General features: G+C 45.6%; 4 gene segments (V, D, J or C); all 4 read right to left on the bottom strand.

Annotated features, from left to right (window-relative positions):
- LOC122893824 overlaps positions 1-16,000 on the bottom strand; it is a 248,194-nt gene that overhangs the window by 141,029 nt on the left and 91,165 nt on the right.
- Positions 1-16,000, bottom strand: part of LOC122893823 — a 121,549-nt gene that overhangs the window by 84,928 nt on the left and 20,621 nt on the right.
- On the bottom strand, positions 3,824-4,613 carry LOC122893825. The segment is given in 2 exon segments: positions 3,824-4,398; positions 4,502-4,613. Coding segments are annotated over 2 exon segments (606 nt in total).
- On the bottom strand, positions 13,508-14,317 carry LOC122893826. The segment is given in 2 exon segments: positions 13,508-14,082; positions 14,186-14,317. Coding segments are annotated over 2 exon segments (606 nt in total).

Below are 16,000 nucleotides of genomic sequence, written 5' to 3'. Positions count from 1 at the left end.
AGAGAGGAAAGGGTAAAAGTTAAAAAGAATTTTAGCATAAGAAAAAATTAGGGGAGGTGAACCATGAGAGACTATGGACTCTGAAAAATAATCTGAGGGTTTTGAAGGGGCAGGGGTGGGAGGTTGGGGGAACCAGGTGGTGGGTATTAGAGAGGGCACGGATTGCATGGAGCATTGGGTGCTGTGCAAAAACAATGAATACTGTAACACTGAAAAGAAATAAAAAATTAAAAAAATATTAATTAACTTTGAAGACTAAGGAGTCATGGGGAGAAAGCCATGCATTCCGTGCTTTGCTTTCTCCTCCTCTGGAATTCCGCTGTTCTCCTTGGTAAGTGAACTTCATCTTGGCTGGACTTCTTGCTGATCTTCTGGGGGAGGGGCCTGTTGTAGTGATTCTCAAGTGTCTTTGCCCGAGGTCCAATTGCACTGCCCTTACCAGGGGCCCGGCTAAGTAATCCGCTCAGGTTCGGTTTTTGGGAGCTCCAGACAGGAATGAAAATGGTGGCCTCCCAGTCTCTGGCCGGAGGAGCCGAGAGCTTGGGGCCTCAGTCCTCAGTGTGTGCTTGGAGGAAGCGTTCAATCACTCCCATCTCCCTGGCTTCTGGCTGCGCTCTGAGCTCACCCAGCCTGTGACCGAGTGTCTCTGTCTCTGGCACACAGCCCCGCCTGGAGTCTCTGAATCCCACAGATCCCTGAGCTCTTTCAGGGGGCCCTCCCTGGATCTTGTGGGGTCCCAGCTCACAGAGCAGTGGTCTGATTGTGCCACAGATCACAGTTTAAGGTAACCCTGAGTTGAGAGCTCACTCCTCGGTTCCGTCTCTGTAGCCGGCTTCCCCACTCTAATACCTGTGAACTCTGCAACACTCAGACACCCCTGATCCTTCCGTGACCCCGTGGGACCTGAGGACCATGCTTAGCCTCTGGAGTGATGTCCCTCAGGGGAGCAGCCTTTTAAAAGTTCTAGTTTTGTGCTCCATTGTTCTGCTGCTTTCCAGAAGCTGGCCCCTCCCCTCGAGGACTATCTTCCCATCGCTTTGGAGTCACTTCTCTGATGGTCCTACCTTTCAGAAAGTGGTTGATTTTCTTCTTCTCTTTTTCTCTTCAATTTCCTGTAGGATTTGTAGGTGTTCGCAATGGTTTGATAAGCTATCTAGATGATCCCCTTCTACATGATGTCGTCTCAGCCTGCGACTTCTCTGCTATCTTGACTCCTCCTCACCCTTCCTGGATATTCTGATATCTTTGTTAAAGGACTCAACTTTCCTGAGATAATGGGGGATTAAAACTGGTTTATATATAAGAGTAGCATTGATTGGGTAAAGGGGATTACCTTGAACCTTATCTCTATATGAATATTTAAAAAAATTTGAGCTTCCCTACGACCCTGCAATTGCACTCCTGGGTATTTACCCCAAAAATACAGATGGAGTGAAAAGAAGGGCCATCTGTACCCCAATGTTTATAGCAGCAATGGCCACAGTCGCCAAACTATGGAAAGAACCAAGATGCCCTTCAACGGATAAATGCATAAGGAAGATGTGGTCCATATACACTATGGAGTATTATGCCTCCATCAGAAAGGACGAATACCCAACTTTTGTAGCAACATGGACGGGACTGGAAGAGATTATGCTGAGTGAAATAAGTCAAGCAGAGAGAGTCAATTGTCATATGGTTTCGCTTATTTGTGGAGCAAAACCAATAGCATGGAGGACAAGGGACGTTAGAGAGGAGTAGGGAATTTGGGTAAATTGGAAGGGGAGGTGAACCATGAGAGACTATGGACTCTGAAAAACAGTCTGAGGGGTTTGAAGTGGCGGGGGGGTGGAGGTTGGGGTACCAGGTGGTGGGTATTATAGAGGGCACGGCTTGCATGGAGCACTGGGTGTGGTGAAAAAATAATGAATAATGTTTTTCTGAAAATAAATAAATTGGAAAAAAAATTAAAAAATAGAAAAGCAAAAAGAAAAACACAGGTATATGTATCAAAAAAGTTCAAGTTAAAAGGTTATTATGGGGGGCGCCTGGGTGGCTCAGTGGGTTAAGCCGCTGCCTTCGGCCCAGGTCGTGATCTCGGGGTCCTGGGATCGAGTCCCGCATCGGGCTCTCTGCTCGGCAGGGAGCCTGCTTCCCTCTCTCTCTCTGCCTGCCTCTCTGTCTACTTGTGATCTCTGTCTGTGAAATAAATAAATAAAATCTTAAAAAAAAAGGTTATTATGGGGGGCATCTGGGTGGCTTAGTGGGTTTAGCCACTGCCTTCGGCTCAGGTCATGATCCCAGGGTCCTGGGATTGAGTCCAGCGTCGGGCTCTCTGCTCAGCGGGGAGCCTGCTTCCCTCTCTTTCTCTGCCTGCCTCTCTGTCTACTTGTGATCTGTCTACTTGTGATCTCTCTGTCAAATAAAAAAATAAAATATTTTAAAAAAAGGTTATTATGAAATTTGTTGTACTGAACATCTCATTGTGATGGTAAATAGGTTAATAAATTATTTAAAAAATTGAAAATAACGAGAATAGTGGCAATGAATTAAAGATAAAAGTTGTATCTAGGAAGTAGTGGTGGTTATTCTCTTGTTTTGTTTTCTTTGTTTTTTTGGCTGGCTTTCTGTGGGAGGGGCCTGCTGCATGGTTTTTCAGGCAGTCTTGCTAGAGTTGAGCCCTCCTGCCCCTCTCAAGGGGCTGGGCTCTGAGAAAACTGGTTCTTCAGGCTTCTGTTCTCTGGATTTTTTTTTCCCTCGCTTTGCAGCTTTTGGCATTTCTTTGGAGGTCTAGAGGAAAGCAAAATGCACCCAGACCTCCGTCTCAGAGAGAAGCCTCAGTCAGCTCCTCTCTGATAACACGCAGTCCAGTGTTCACCTATCGTTGCCCATCACTGAGTTTCCCCATCCGGCCCCTTCTACCCCTCCAAAACCCTATTTGTTCCACAGAGGAGTATATTGATTTCTGATATCATTTATTTCAGGTTTTCGCTTTTCCTTTTGATAAATCTAGGCAGAGGTTTCTCAATTTTAGAGTTCTTTTTTTTCCCCAGAAAACTAGAACTTGCTCTTTTGTTGTTTTGTGTTTGTTTGTTTTTATTATTTTGTTTTTTCCAATTTATTTATTTTCAGAAAAACAGTATTATTTTTTCACCACACCCAGTGCTCCATGCAAGCCGTGCCCTCTATAATACCCACCACCTGGTACCCCAACTCCCACCCCCCGCCACTTCCAACCCCTCAGATTGTTTTTCAGAGTCCATAGTCTCTTGTGGTTCACCTCCCCTTCCAATTTATATTTCCTTCCTTCTCCTGTATTTAGTCATCAACCTTCTCTAGCTCCTTCAGGTGTAACGTTGGAGTGTTTCTTTCAGATTTTTCTTGCTTCTTGAGGTCTTCCTGTATGCTGTGTATTTTTGTCTTAGGACCACCTTTGCTGCAGAAAAATTAGGGCAAAGTGAAAAAGGTTTCGTGTGTGTGTGTGTGTGTGTGTGTGTGTGTAATGTCCAGTCTACACATCACACCTGGAGGGGCTCCACTGCTTTCCCATGTTGTCACTAACATTGATGCTCTGAGCATTGTTTCAGACAGTCATGTCCCAACAAAGACGTTTTCTTCTTTTGCTTTCGATTGTTGATGCCTCTGGTGGCCCCACGTCCAGCATGCACTTTATGCTGCTTCTAGGGAGTTTGCACGTTGAGGAGGGTGGACCTGTGCTGCACAGTGAGAGCAGCTGGGAGTCCTGTAAAGGCACACTTGAGGAGCACCAGTTTATCTGTGATGCATGGGTATTTAGGGACAGCAATAAACAACGTGAGTGACGCTGTATTTTGTGCACTTTGGTATAATTGTTTTCCCATTAGAACACATTTTCAAAGCCAGAGAGTGAAGAGGTAAGCACAGAAGCATGTGTGCAGAGAAGGTCCCTGAGGGAAAGTGTTCTCTGGAGATGAATCGCTAGATCCTGACAGGAAACCTGCCCATAACCTTCATCTGCATCTGCTCCTGGGCTTAAAGACAGGATTGGTGAGTGGTGTGCACCCTCTGGTGGTCCAGATCCCGTCCTACAGTGAGGTTTGTGTCTGGGCTCACACTGAGGGCCCCTCACTGTGTCTGTTGCACAGTAATACAGGGCCGTGTCCTCGGTTCTCAGGCTGTTCATCTGCAGATACAGCGTGTTCTTGCCGTTGTCTCTGGAGATAGTGAATCGGCCCTTCACAGAGTCTGTGTAGTATGTGTTACTTCCATCATAGCTAATCCATGCGACCCACTGCAGCCCCTTCCCTGGAGCCTGGCGGACCCAGCTCATGCTGTAGCTACTGAAGGTGAATCCAGAGGCTGCACAGGAGAGTCTCAGGGACCCCCCAGGCTTCACCAGGTCTCCCCCAGACTCCACCAGCTGCACCTCACACTGGACACCTGCAGACACAAGACATCCTGGTCAGGAATCCATCACACACCCATGGTTTCTCTCACTCATATTCACTCACATACTCAATGTCTCTTGTTCTCCAGAAATTACCTTTTAAAAGAGCAACAAGGAAAACCCAGCCAAGCACAAACTTCATTGTGAGTTGTCTGTGTCCTGTCCTGAGTACTGATCGGAACACCTGGAAATCCTGGTGCTGGGCTCCTCTCCCAGCTGCGGAGTCAGGTTTGGGCTGTTTTAATCAGCAGATGGAGGACCCTATTTGCATGTTCTCCGACTATATATTGAGCTTGGGATCTATGTGACCATAGAGGGCAATGGCCAGAAGACATCTGACTGCCTTCATTTTGGGGATATTGAACACTTTAGAATATGATACGGTTTTCATTATATAACTTCCCAGAGTATATACTTGGACATGTGCTACTTTCCTTTTACATATTCACACAAACGTTGTGGGATGGATGTCTTGTTATGCCATAATGAAATGTAAACCTACACCCAGAATTTTAGAGGGTTTTGTGAGGTGCCCAAGAGCACACACAGGGTGAGAGTGAGCCCCAGTATGTGGCCCTGTGCTCATCCCCACAGGACACACTGTCCCCTGAACCACCTGGAGGGCAGAGTGGGCAGGCTGGTGAGGAATGTGGAGCCCCTCCTGTAACGGGGATGGGATGACTTTACCTCCTTATGTTTCCCTGAAATATAGAGAGCATCAGGGTTAGTGCAGGTATGTTTTCTAATATTTTAATGTCTCTATGTTCCTCCCAAGTCATCTCTGGGATTACTTGTAAGAATTTTGGTGAGTGTGCTTGAACGGAATGAACATCATATAGGCAGAGTGAGTGATAGGATAAACATGGTGTCAGAATCAACATTATCCAGAATGAACAAAACAATTCTCCATAAAACTTCCCATATTTTCTCTGGAATTCCTCCTTCCACTTCCCTTCACTATGTACCCACACAACTATGGGCTTCTTTTCATGTTACATAGACTAGTTTTAGTTTTGAAGAATTTATATTGTATGGAATTTTGTTTGTAGGACTTTTTTTTTTTTCTCTGCACAAATTCTTGAAAATTCAACCATGCTCCTATCTGTAGCAAGACTCATTTATTTTAATGTTTGGCAGTTACTCAAGGAGTGAACATATCATAATTTTATTTTATTGTATTTTAAAAATTATTTTAATTAACATTTATTTTTTTGCCCCAGGGGTACAGGACTGAATCATCAGGCTTACACATTTTACAGCACTCACCATAGCACATACCCTCTCCAATGTCCATAACCCAACCACCCTATCCCTACTCCCACACCCCCCAGCAACCCTCAGTTTGTTTTGTGTGATTAAGAGTCCCTTATCAGGGAACCCTCTTCCACTGTTGGTGGGAATGCAAGTTGGTGCAGCCTCTTTGGAGAACAGTGTGGAGATTCCTCAAGAAATTAAAAATAGAGCTTCCCTACGACCCTGCAATTGCACTCCTGGGTATTTACCCCAAAAATACAGATGTCGTGAAAAGAAGGGCCATCTGTACCCCAATGTTCCTAGCAGCAATGGCCACAGTCGCCAAACTATGGAAAGAACCAAGATACCCTTCAACGGATGAATGGATAAGGAAGATGTGGTCCATATACACTATGGAGTATTATGCCTCCATCAGAAAGGACGAATATCCAACTTTTGTAGCAACATGGACGGGACTGGAAGAGATTATGCTGAGTGAAATAAGTCAAGCAGAGAGAGTCAATTATCATATGGTTTCACTCATTTGTGGAGCAAAACCAATAGCATGGAGGACAAGGGGCATTAGAGAGGAGTAGGGAATTTGGGTAAATTGGAAGGGGAGGTGAACCATGAGAGACTATGGACTCTGAAAAACAGTCTGAGGGGTTTGAAGTGGCGGGGGGGTGGGAGGTTGGGGTACCAGGTGGTGGGTATTATAGAGGGCACGGCTTGCATGGAGCACTGGGTGTGCTGAAAAAATAATGAATACTGTTTTTCTGAAAATAAATAAATTGGGGAAAAAAAAAAAGAGTCCCTTATCATTTGTCTCCCTCCTGATCCCATCTTGTTTCATTTTCTCCCTCCCTACCCCCAACGACCACCTGTCCTGACTTTCAAATTCCTCATATCAGGGAGATCATCTGATAATTGTCTTTCTCTGAGTGGCTGATTTCACTCAGCATAAGACCTAGTTCCATCCACCTCATTGCAAATGGCAAGATTTCATTTCTTTAGATGCCTGCATAGTATTCTTTTTTTTTTCCTCCTTGGTGCTATAGTAAATGGAATCGATTCTCTAATTTCCCTTTCTGTATTTTCATTGTTAGTGCATAAGAAAGCCACTGATTTCTGCACGTTGACTTTGTATCCTGCCACGCTGCTGAATTGCTGTATGAGTTCTAGTAGTTTGGGGGTGGAGTCTTTTGGCTTTTCCATATAAAGAATCATGTCATCTGCGAAGAGAGAGAGTTTGACTTCTTCATTACCAATTTGGATACCTTTTATTTCTCTCTGTTGTCTGATTGCTGTTGCTAGAACTTCTAATACTATGTTGAATAAGAGTGGTGAAAGTGGGCATCCTTGTCTTGTTCCTGATCTCAACGGGAAGGCTGCAAGCTTTTTCCCATTGAGGATGATATTTGCTGTGGGTCTTTCGTAGATAGATTTGATGAGGTTCAGGAATGTTCCCTCTATCCCTATCCTTTGAAGCGTTTTAATCAGGAACGGATGCTGGATTTTGTCAAATGCTTTTTCTGCATCAATTGAGAGGACCATGTGGTTCTTCTCTCTTCTCATATTAATTTGTTGTATCACATTGATTGATTTGCGAATGTTGAACCATCCTTGTAGCCCAGGGATGAATCCCACCTGATCATGGTGGATAATCTTTTTAATGTGTTGTTGGATCCTGTTGGCTAAGATCTTGTTGAGAATCTTAGCATCCATATTCATCAGTGATATTCGTCTGAAATTCTCCTTTTTGGTATGGTACTTGCCTGGTTTGGGGATCAGGGTAATGCTGGCTTCATAGAAAGAGTCTGGAAGTTTTCCTTCTGCTTCAATTTTTTGAAACAGCTTCAGGAGAATAGGTGTTATTTCTTCTTTGAAGGTTTGGTAGAATTCCCCAGGGAATCCATCAGGTCCTGGGCTCTTGTTTTTTGGGAGGTTTTTGATCACTGATTCAATCTCGTTATTAGATATCGGTCTATTCAGGTTGTCGATTTCTTCCTGGTTCAATTTTGGTAGTTTATATTTTTCCAGGAATGCATCCATTTCGTCTAGGTTGCTAAGCTTATTGGCACATAACTGTTCGTAATAACTTCTGATGATTGTTTCTACTTGCTTGGTGTTAGTTGTGATCTCTCCCTTTTCATTCATAATTTTATGAATTTGGGATTTCTCTCTTTTCTTTTGGATTAGTGTAGCCAGTGGCTTATCAATCTTATTGATTCTCTCAAAAAACCAGCTTCTAGTTTCATTGATACGTTCTACTGTATCTCTGGTTTCTCCCTCATTGATCTCAGGTCTAATCTTGATGATTTCCCTTCTTATGTGTGGAATTGGTTTGATTTGTTGTTGATCCTCCAGTTCTTTAAGGTGTAGAGATAGCTGGTGTGTTCTGGATTTTTCAATTTTTTCGAGCAAGGCTTGGATGGCTATATATTTTCCCCTTAGGACCGCCTTTGCTGTATCCCATAGGTTTTGGACCGAAGTGTCTTCATTCTCTTTGGTTTCCATGAATTGTTTCAGTTCTTCTTTGATCTCCTGGTTGATCCAAGCATTCTTAAGCAAGGTGGTCTTTAGCTTCCAGGTGTTTGAGTTCCTTCGGAACTTTTCCTTGTGATTGAGCTCCAGTTTCAAAGCATTGTGATCTGAGAATATGCAGGGAATAATCTCAGTCTTTTGGTATCGGCTGAGTCCTGATTTGTGACCCAGTATGTGGTCTATTCTGGAGAAGGTTCCGTGTGCACTTGAGAAGAATGAGTATTCTGCTGTTTTAGGGTGGAATGTTCTGTATATATCTATGAGGTCCATCTGGTCCAATGTGTCGTTCAATGCTCTTGTTTCTTTATTGATTTTCTGCTTCGATGATCTGTCTAATTCTGAAAGAGGCGTGTTAAGATCTCCTACGATTAGTGTATTCATATCAATATGACTCTTTATCTTGATTAACAGTTTTCTTAAGTAATCTATTGGGAGCATAGATATTTACAATTGTTAGATCATCTTGGTGGATAGTCCCTTTAAGGATTATGTAGTGTCCTTCTGTATCTCTGACTACAGTCTTTAGTTTGAAGTCTAATTTATCTGATATGAGAATCGCTACCCCAGCCTTCTTTTGAGTCCCATTGGCATGAAAGATGCTTCTCCACCCCTTCACTTTCAGTCTGCGTGTATCTTTAGGTTCAAAATGGGTCTCTTGTAGACAGCATATGGATGGGTCCTGTCGTTTTATCCAATCTGCAACCCTGTGCCGTTTTATGGGTGCATTTAGGCCATTCACATTGAGAGTGATTATTGATAGATACGTTTTTATTGACATCGAGTTACCTTTGAAGTCTTTCTTTCTGTAGACTGTCTCTATATTTCTGTTCAGTGCTATTCTTGGGATTTTTCCTCTTTTATAGAACCCCCCTTAATATTTCCTGCAGTATCGGCTTGGTGGTTGCATAGTCTTTTAAGTCTTGCCGGTCTTGGAAACTCTTTATCTCTCCATCCATTTTGACTGTCAGTCTTGCTGGATAAAGTATTCTTGGCTGCATGTTCTTCTCATTTAGTGCCCTGAATATATCTTGCCAGCCTCTTCTGGCTTGCCAGGTCTCTGTGGACAGGTCTGACGTTATTCTGATGGGCTTCCGTCTGTAAGTAAGGAGCCTCTTTGCCCTGGCAGCTTTCAAGAGATTATACCTACAATTATAATTTCTCAATTTGACTATCAGGTGTCGTGATGTTTTTTTGGAGTGTATAATCTTGGGTAGAGACCGTTCAGCCTCTAGTACATGAACGCTGGTTTCATTCGCGAGATTCGGAAAGTTTTCATGAAGGACTTGTTCTACGACATCTTCTAGACTTCTTTCTTTCTCCTCCCCTTCAGGAATTCCAATAATTCTGACGTTGGAACGCTTCATGGCATCACTTATTTCCCTGATTCTGCTTTCGTGGGATCTAAGCTGTTTGTTCCAGGCTTCCTCCTGATCCTTTCTCTCTATCTGTTTGTCTTCCTGATCACTAATTCTATCTTCTGTCTCAGTTACCCTAGCTTTGAGAGAGTTTAGATTGGATTGGAACTCATTGAGAGCATTGTGGACCTCCTCCCTGGTAGCTTTAAGCTCCGCCCTAACATTGTGAACATCCTGTCTGGTCGCTTTCAGTTCGGCCCTAATCAATTCTGTTTGGTCATCCATGGCTTTCTCCAACCTAGCTATTGCTTGGATAATTGTTAGCCTGAATTCTCTTTCCGACATATTGTCTATGTTGATAGCCGTTAGCTCTGTTGCGGAAGGTCCATCCTCTGTATTTTTCTTCTGTTGGGCATTCCTCCTCCTAGTCATTTTGGTGGGAGAAGACTGCACAGATGTAGCTGGATGTATCAACTCTGGTGCAGTCAAGGTGCACCCTGGAACACTTCCTGATCTCCGTCTCAGAGAGAAGCCTCAGTCTGGGTGCAGAAGCTGAATAAATTCCCCCTTGGACGCTGGCAGTGCAGGTTCCACGTTAAAGACCCTGGGGGCACAGGATCTTTTGCTAGTCCCGAAAGCCAAGGCAGTGGCGGCTGTCTGGGAGCTCCTGACCGCCAGAGAGGTTCCAAGCAGCGATTGCACACTGAGATTTTGCCGCCGGGCCGGGCTGGGAGTGCCCGGCTTGCTCGCACCTCTTTTCAGAGGCGGCTGTGGGTCGGGCGCGCGTCTGGGTCACTGAGAACGGGGCGCTGGTTCGTAAGCCGCAGGCTGGGCTTTTGCGCGCCTCTGTCCAGGGAAGAGTTTCGCGCGCGCCCGGCTTAGACTTTGAAACAATGGCGCGGGTCAAGAAGCGCCCCCGGGTCTTAGAAACCCAGGAGAGCTGGAGCGACGCGCGCGCGCATCTCAAGCTTTGTGGTAGGGCTATTGCGCGTTCTGCAGACCGGCGCGGCTCCCATCCCCTCACAGGAGCTGGAACCCCCGCGCTCTGGGGCACGCTGGTGGCTTAGGGACCAGGAGCCGGTTTCTCCGACGCACTCTCTCTGCCTCCGCGCTGTGGAGGCCGTCTGGGACCGGGGACTTAAGCCCCTGTCCCTAGCCGCCCCGATTCCCACAATTTGCCCCCGCGATCCTTTGCTCTTTTGGAGTGCTTTCAACCAGTCTCCAAGTTACTGCTGGTCCCCAGACGCAGGGCGCTCTCGCTCGTATGGGGTATTACTTTCCCACCGGTCGCCTCTGGTGGCTCCCTCCCCCTTTCGTTTATCTTCGGATATCAGTCCAATGTTCCCATTCCGCTTTACCTGCTCACTGGCGTCTTCTGCCCCTGTAGAGATCCAGACGTGTATAATTCTGATCTCAGGCTGATTTCATGGGTGATCGGAGTTCTTTGGTAGGTAATCAGCTCACTTTGGGGTACCAGCTGAAAAGACGCCTCTTCCTACTACCCCGCCATCTTGTCCCCCCGAATTGTAAACTTTTAACCTGAGTATAAGCAAGTCCTGAGGGAACACTTGGAGCTCCCTATGTAATTTTCCTCTGGTGCTGGAGTTTCCTGTTCCTGTGGGAAGTAACCTTATCCTTCACCTGTTCTTCCAGTCTGTCTTCTGGGGGAGGGGCCTGCTGCTTGGCTTCTCAGGCATCTTTGTCCTGTTGGAGTTGCCCTACTCTTGTCAGGGTCATTGGCTGAATGGGAGCTGATCCTGTGTCTGGTCATTTTTCCCTGGTGGCTTTCTGCTTCTCCACAGAGGGTCAGAGCAAACATGGCAAACACGTGGGAATCTCCAGCCCAGAGCCACCATGTGGTGGCCCGGACCCCCACCCCCACCTCAGGTCAATCCATCTCCACTTCTATGTGTACCCAAATCCACAGACTTGAGTTATTCATGCCCACTGCAACTCTCTGGGGAAAGTTCCAGGGACCCATGAGTGTCTCCGTGCTTTCTGACTCTGCAATTGTTAGCGGGTTTGGTCTCGTGAGTGCACCACCTTGAGCACCTCCCAGGTCATGCTGGGTGCTGACCCAGTGTCCTGTCTGGGGTCACATCATTCTGAGAGCTGTTGCCCAGTTGTGGATGTAGCCACTTTGTGCACCCAGCCATGGGCTCACACATGCACCCTCTTGCGTGGCTCCCAGTTCACGGCCAGGAGCCTCTCCCGTGTCCTTTCGTGGGCCACACCACCCTGAGAGCTGTTGCCCTGTTTTGGTCACAAATCATTTTCTATCTCTTCTGGGATGTTAAGCAGCCTAAACCTTCTAGTCCTTTTCAGGGTGGTCAGGCACAGAGCAGTCTCCCAACTGGCCTGACTTGTGGGTTATGGTGACTGAAGCTGGGAGTCCCTGCTGAGCTTGCGGACTGTAACCTGTCTCCCTGTGCCACTGCTTGGGCAGTCTATTGGATAGGCTTCCCCATTACGTGTGGTTTCCTGTGATCTGAGATCCCAGTGATCCACCCAGAATTCTCTCCTATTCATCCCTGTGCTCTATTTCAGTAAGGGATATCTCTCGCTGGAGCAGATTTCGCAGGTCCTGATTTTTTTGCTCCCGGTGGCTGGCTTATGGAGACTCCCTGCAATCTCCATTTATCTTCCGATATTTCCCCCAAAGATTTACCTTTCTCCACTTCCTACCTCACAAAAACCAGTCATTTTGCTGCCTGTAAAAATCCAGATAATTGTTCTTACATCTGAGCTGGGAATCTCCAGCCCAGAGCCACAATGTGGTGGCCCGGACCACCACCCCCACCTCAGGTCAATCCATCTCCACTTCTATGTGTACCCAAATATAACACCGAGTGCTCATTCATCAAGTGCCGTCTTAATGCCATGAGGCAGTTATCCCATCCCCCACCCCAGCCACCTCTAGTTTGAACACAAAATTTTGAGTATTATTTCAGGATTTAGATTGGGAAATGTTCCTCCTAGAATTCTAGTTTTAAGTATTTATTTTCTCACATTATCTCCTTAAATTTCACTTTAAATTATGTTCATTTAGCCACCATATAGTACATCATTGGTTTTTGATGTCGTTCAACAATTCATTATTTGCATGAAACACGCAGTGCTCACTCATCATGTGTCATTGCCCATCACCGAGTTTCCCCATCCGGCCCCTCCTACCGCTCCCAAACCCTATTTGTTCCACAGAAAATCATACTGATTTCTGATATCATTTATTTTGGGTTTCTTCTTTTCCTTTTGATAAATCTAGGCAGAAGTTTCTCAATTTTATTGTTTTTGTTTTCCAAAAAACTAGGCCTTGCTTTTTTGTTCTGTTCTGTTTTTTTTTTCTTTTGTTTTTTATATCATTTATTACTGCTCTAATCTTTACTATTTCCTTCCTTCTCCTGTATTTAGGCTTTAGTCATCAACCTTCTCTAGCTCCTTCAGGTGTAACATTGGAGTGTTTCTTTCAGATTTTTCTTGCTTCTTGAGGTCTTCCTGTATGCTGTGTATTTTTGTCTTAGGACCACCATTGCTGCAGAAAAATTAGGGCAAAGTGAAAAAGGTTTCATGCTTGTGTGTGTGTGTGTGTGTGTGTGTGTGTGTGTGTGTTTATGCCTGTGTGTGTGTAATGTCCAGACTACACATCACACCTGGAGGGGCTCCACTGCTTTCCCATGTTGTCACTAACATTGATGCTCTGAGCATTGTTTCAGACAGTCATGTCCCAACAAAGACGTTTTCTTCTTTTGCTTTCGATTGTTGATGCCTCTGGTGGCCCCACGTCCAGCCTGCACTTTATGCTGCTTCTAGGGAGTTTGCACGTTGAGGAGGGTGGACCTGTGCTGCACAGTGAGAGCAGCTGGGAGTCCTGTAAAGGCTCACTTGATGAGCACCAGTTTATCTGTGATTCATGGGTATTTAGGGACAGCAATAAACAACGTGAGTGACGCTGTATTTTGTGCACTTTGGTATAATTGTTTTCCCATTAGAACACATTTTCAAAGCCAGAGAGTGAAGAGGTAAGCACAGAAGCATGTGTGCAGAGAAGGTCCCTGAGGGAAAGTGTTCTCTGGAGATGAATCGCTAGATCCTGACAGGAAACCTGCCCATAACCCTCATCTGCATCTGCTCCTGGGCTTAAAGACAGGATTGGTGAGTGGTGTGCACCCTCTGGTGGTCCAGATCCCGTCCTACAGTGAGGTTTGTGTCTGGGCTCACACTGAGGGCCCCTCACTGTGTCTGTTGCACAGTAATACAGGGCTGTGTCCTCAGCTCTCAGGCTATTCATCTGCAGATACAGCGTGTTCTTGCTGTTGTCTCTGGAGATGGTGAATCGGCCCTTCACAGAGTCTGTGTAGTATGTGTAACTACTACCCTTGCTAATATCTGAGACCCACTGCAGCCCCTTCCCTGGAGCCTGGCGGACCCAGCTCATGCCGTAGCTACTGAAGGTGAATCCAGAGGCTGCACAGGAGAGTCTCAGGGACCCCCCAGGCTGCACCAGGTCTCCCCCAGACTCCACCAGCTGCACCTCACACTGGACACCTGCAGACACAAGACATCATGATCAGGAATCTGTCACACACCCATGGTTTCCTTCACTCATACCCACTCACATCCTCAATGTCTGTTGTTCACCATGAATTACCTTTTAAAAGAGCAACAAGGAAAACCCAGACAAGCACAAATTCCATGGTGAGTTCTCTGTGTCCTGTCCTGAGTACTGACTGGAACACTTGGGAATCCTGGTGCTGGGCTCCTCTCCCAGCTGCAGAGTCAGGTTTGGGCTGTTTTAATCAGCAGATGGTGGACCCTATTTGCATATCCTCTGGCTATATATTCAGCTTGGGATCTATTCTGACAGAGAGGCTGTGACCCACGCAGTTGTGAATAGCTTTTAGTGCTAATATAAATTTTGAAGAAAATGTTTTTTATTATATAACTTTCCAGGGTGTATACTTGTGTTCGTAAGGTGTTCATGAGCATATATGGGGTGAGAGTGACCCCAGGATCTAGGTCAGTGCTCCCCCGACAGGAATAGCTGCCCTTCACCCCGAATCATCGGTAGAACAGAGTGTCAGGCTATGAGGAATGTAGAACCCCTCCTGTAATGGGGATGGATTGATTTTACTTATTTTATACTTTGCCATAAATACAGAGAAAATCAGCATCGTGTAGGTGTATTTTCATATCTGCAACATTCACTCTCTCTACGTCCCTTTAAAATCAGCTTTGTTATTACCTATAATAAATTCAATGTGTATATGCGACACAAGATGAACGGCCCTTATACGGAGTGTGTGATATGATAAACACAAGTGTCACAATCAACATTATTGACAGTGAGTGCCTCAATTCTCCCTAAAATTTCCAGCATTTCCCTCTGGAATTCCTCCTTCCCTTTCCCTTGATCACCCTGTTCCCACATTACTATTGTTCTTCCTCATGTCACTTTATACTAGCTTTAATTTTGTAGAATTCATAAATGGGACATTGTACTCTATGTACTTTCTCTGTAGGGCTTCTTTGCCCCAGAATCAATCCTTGTGGGTACAGTGGTGTTGCTGTCTGTATCAGGAATCACTGGTTTTAATGACTGACAGCTCTGAAGGCAGCAGTTGGAAGCAGCAGCTGGAGGAAGATCTGAAAGAGCAGAAAGAAGCCACTTGCTTCAGGCTCAACCACACACCCTCTTGACCCAGGAGTTCTTTGTCCCAAACAAGGGAACTCCTGTGTTGTTCAGGAACCGTTTCTGCTGGCTGTGGAGAAGAGAACCAAAGACAGTAAGAGGTGGAGCAGAGAAGGTTGAGTTAGAAGCTCAGAAAGACCTGTCCATGGAAGATGCGAGGCACCAGGTGGAAGCACAGCATGGGAGGAGCTGTCCTGCTGCAGAAGAAACCTGTGCACGAACAAATCCAACACTCAGGCACCAGGCTGTGGATGTCATGTCAAGTGGCCAGACTCTGACTATGCCCATAACTCCCACATTCTCCACTCAGCTCCACTGTTAAACTCAGCTGTGAGCTGCAGGCACCACCTGGGAACAGCAGCTGCTCTTTGCCTCAAACCAGGAGCTTTCTTTCCTTGTCACTAGTGCATGGAGAGGACCTATTTCTGCAGCCACACCTACCCATATTGCTATAGAGTGTACTGGATATGTGTGGAATCTTCTTTTGTTGAGAATTGTTTTCCTGCATTACTGAGGCTCATTAGGAGGTTCGACACATGTGTGTCTCCTACTGACTCCTAGAACTTACTTACATTGAGCCATTGTGCACCTTGACTGTGGGTATTAACTGTGACTAGAATGTAGTCTCTGTCAAAACAGTGCAAATTTATTGCTACTCTGCCACCCTCCTGGTTTTCTATTTTAATCAGAAAATAAGAACCATTATACTTTCCTGAAAACATGGTCTCTGTTTGAGACTCTGTCCTTATCTTCGTACAAAGTGTATTTAGAACA

The sequence above is a fragment of the Neovison vison genome, chromosome 13, assembly GCF_020171115.1.
Source record: "Neovison vison isolate M4711 chromosome 13, ASM_NN_V1, whole genome shotgun sequence".
Classification (NCBI taxonomy): domain Eukaryota; kingdom Metazoa; phylum Chordata; class Mammalia; order Carnivora; family Mustelidae; genus Neogale; species Neogale vison.
This window is presented reverse-complemented; position numbering and strand designations above follow the sequence as displayed.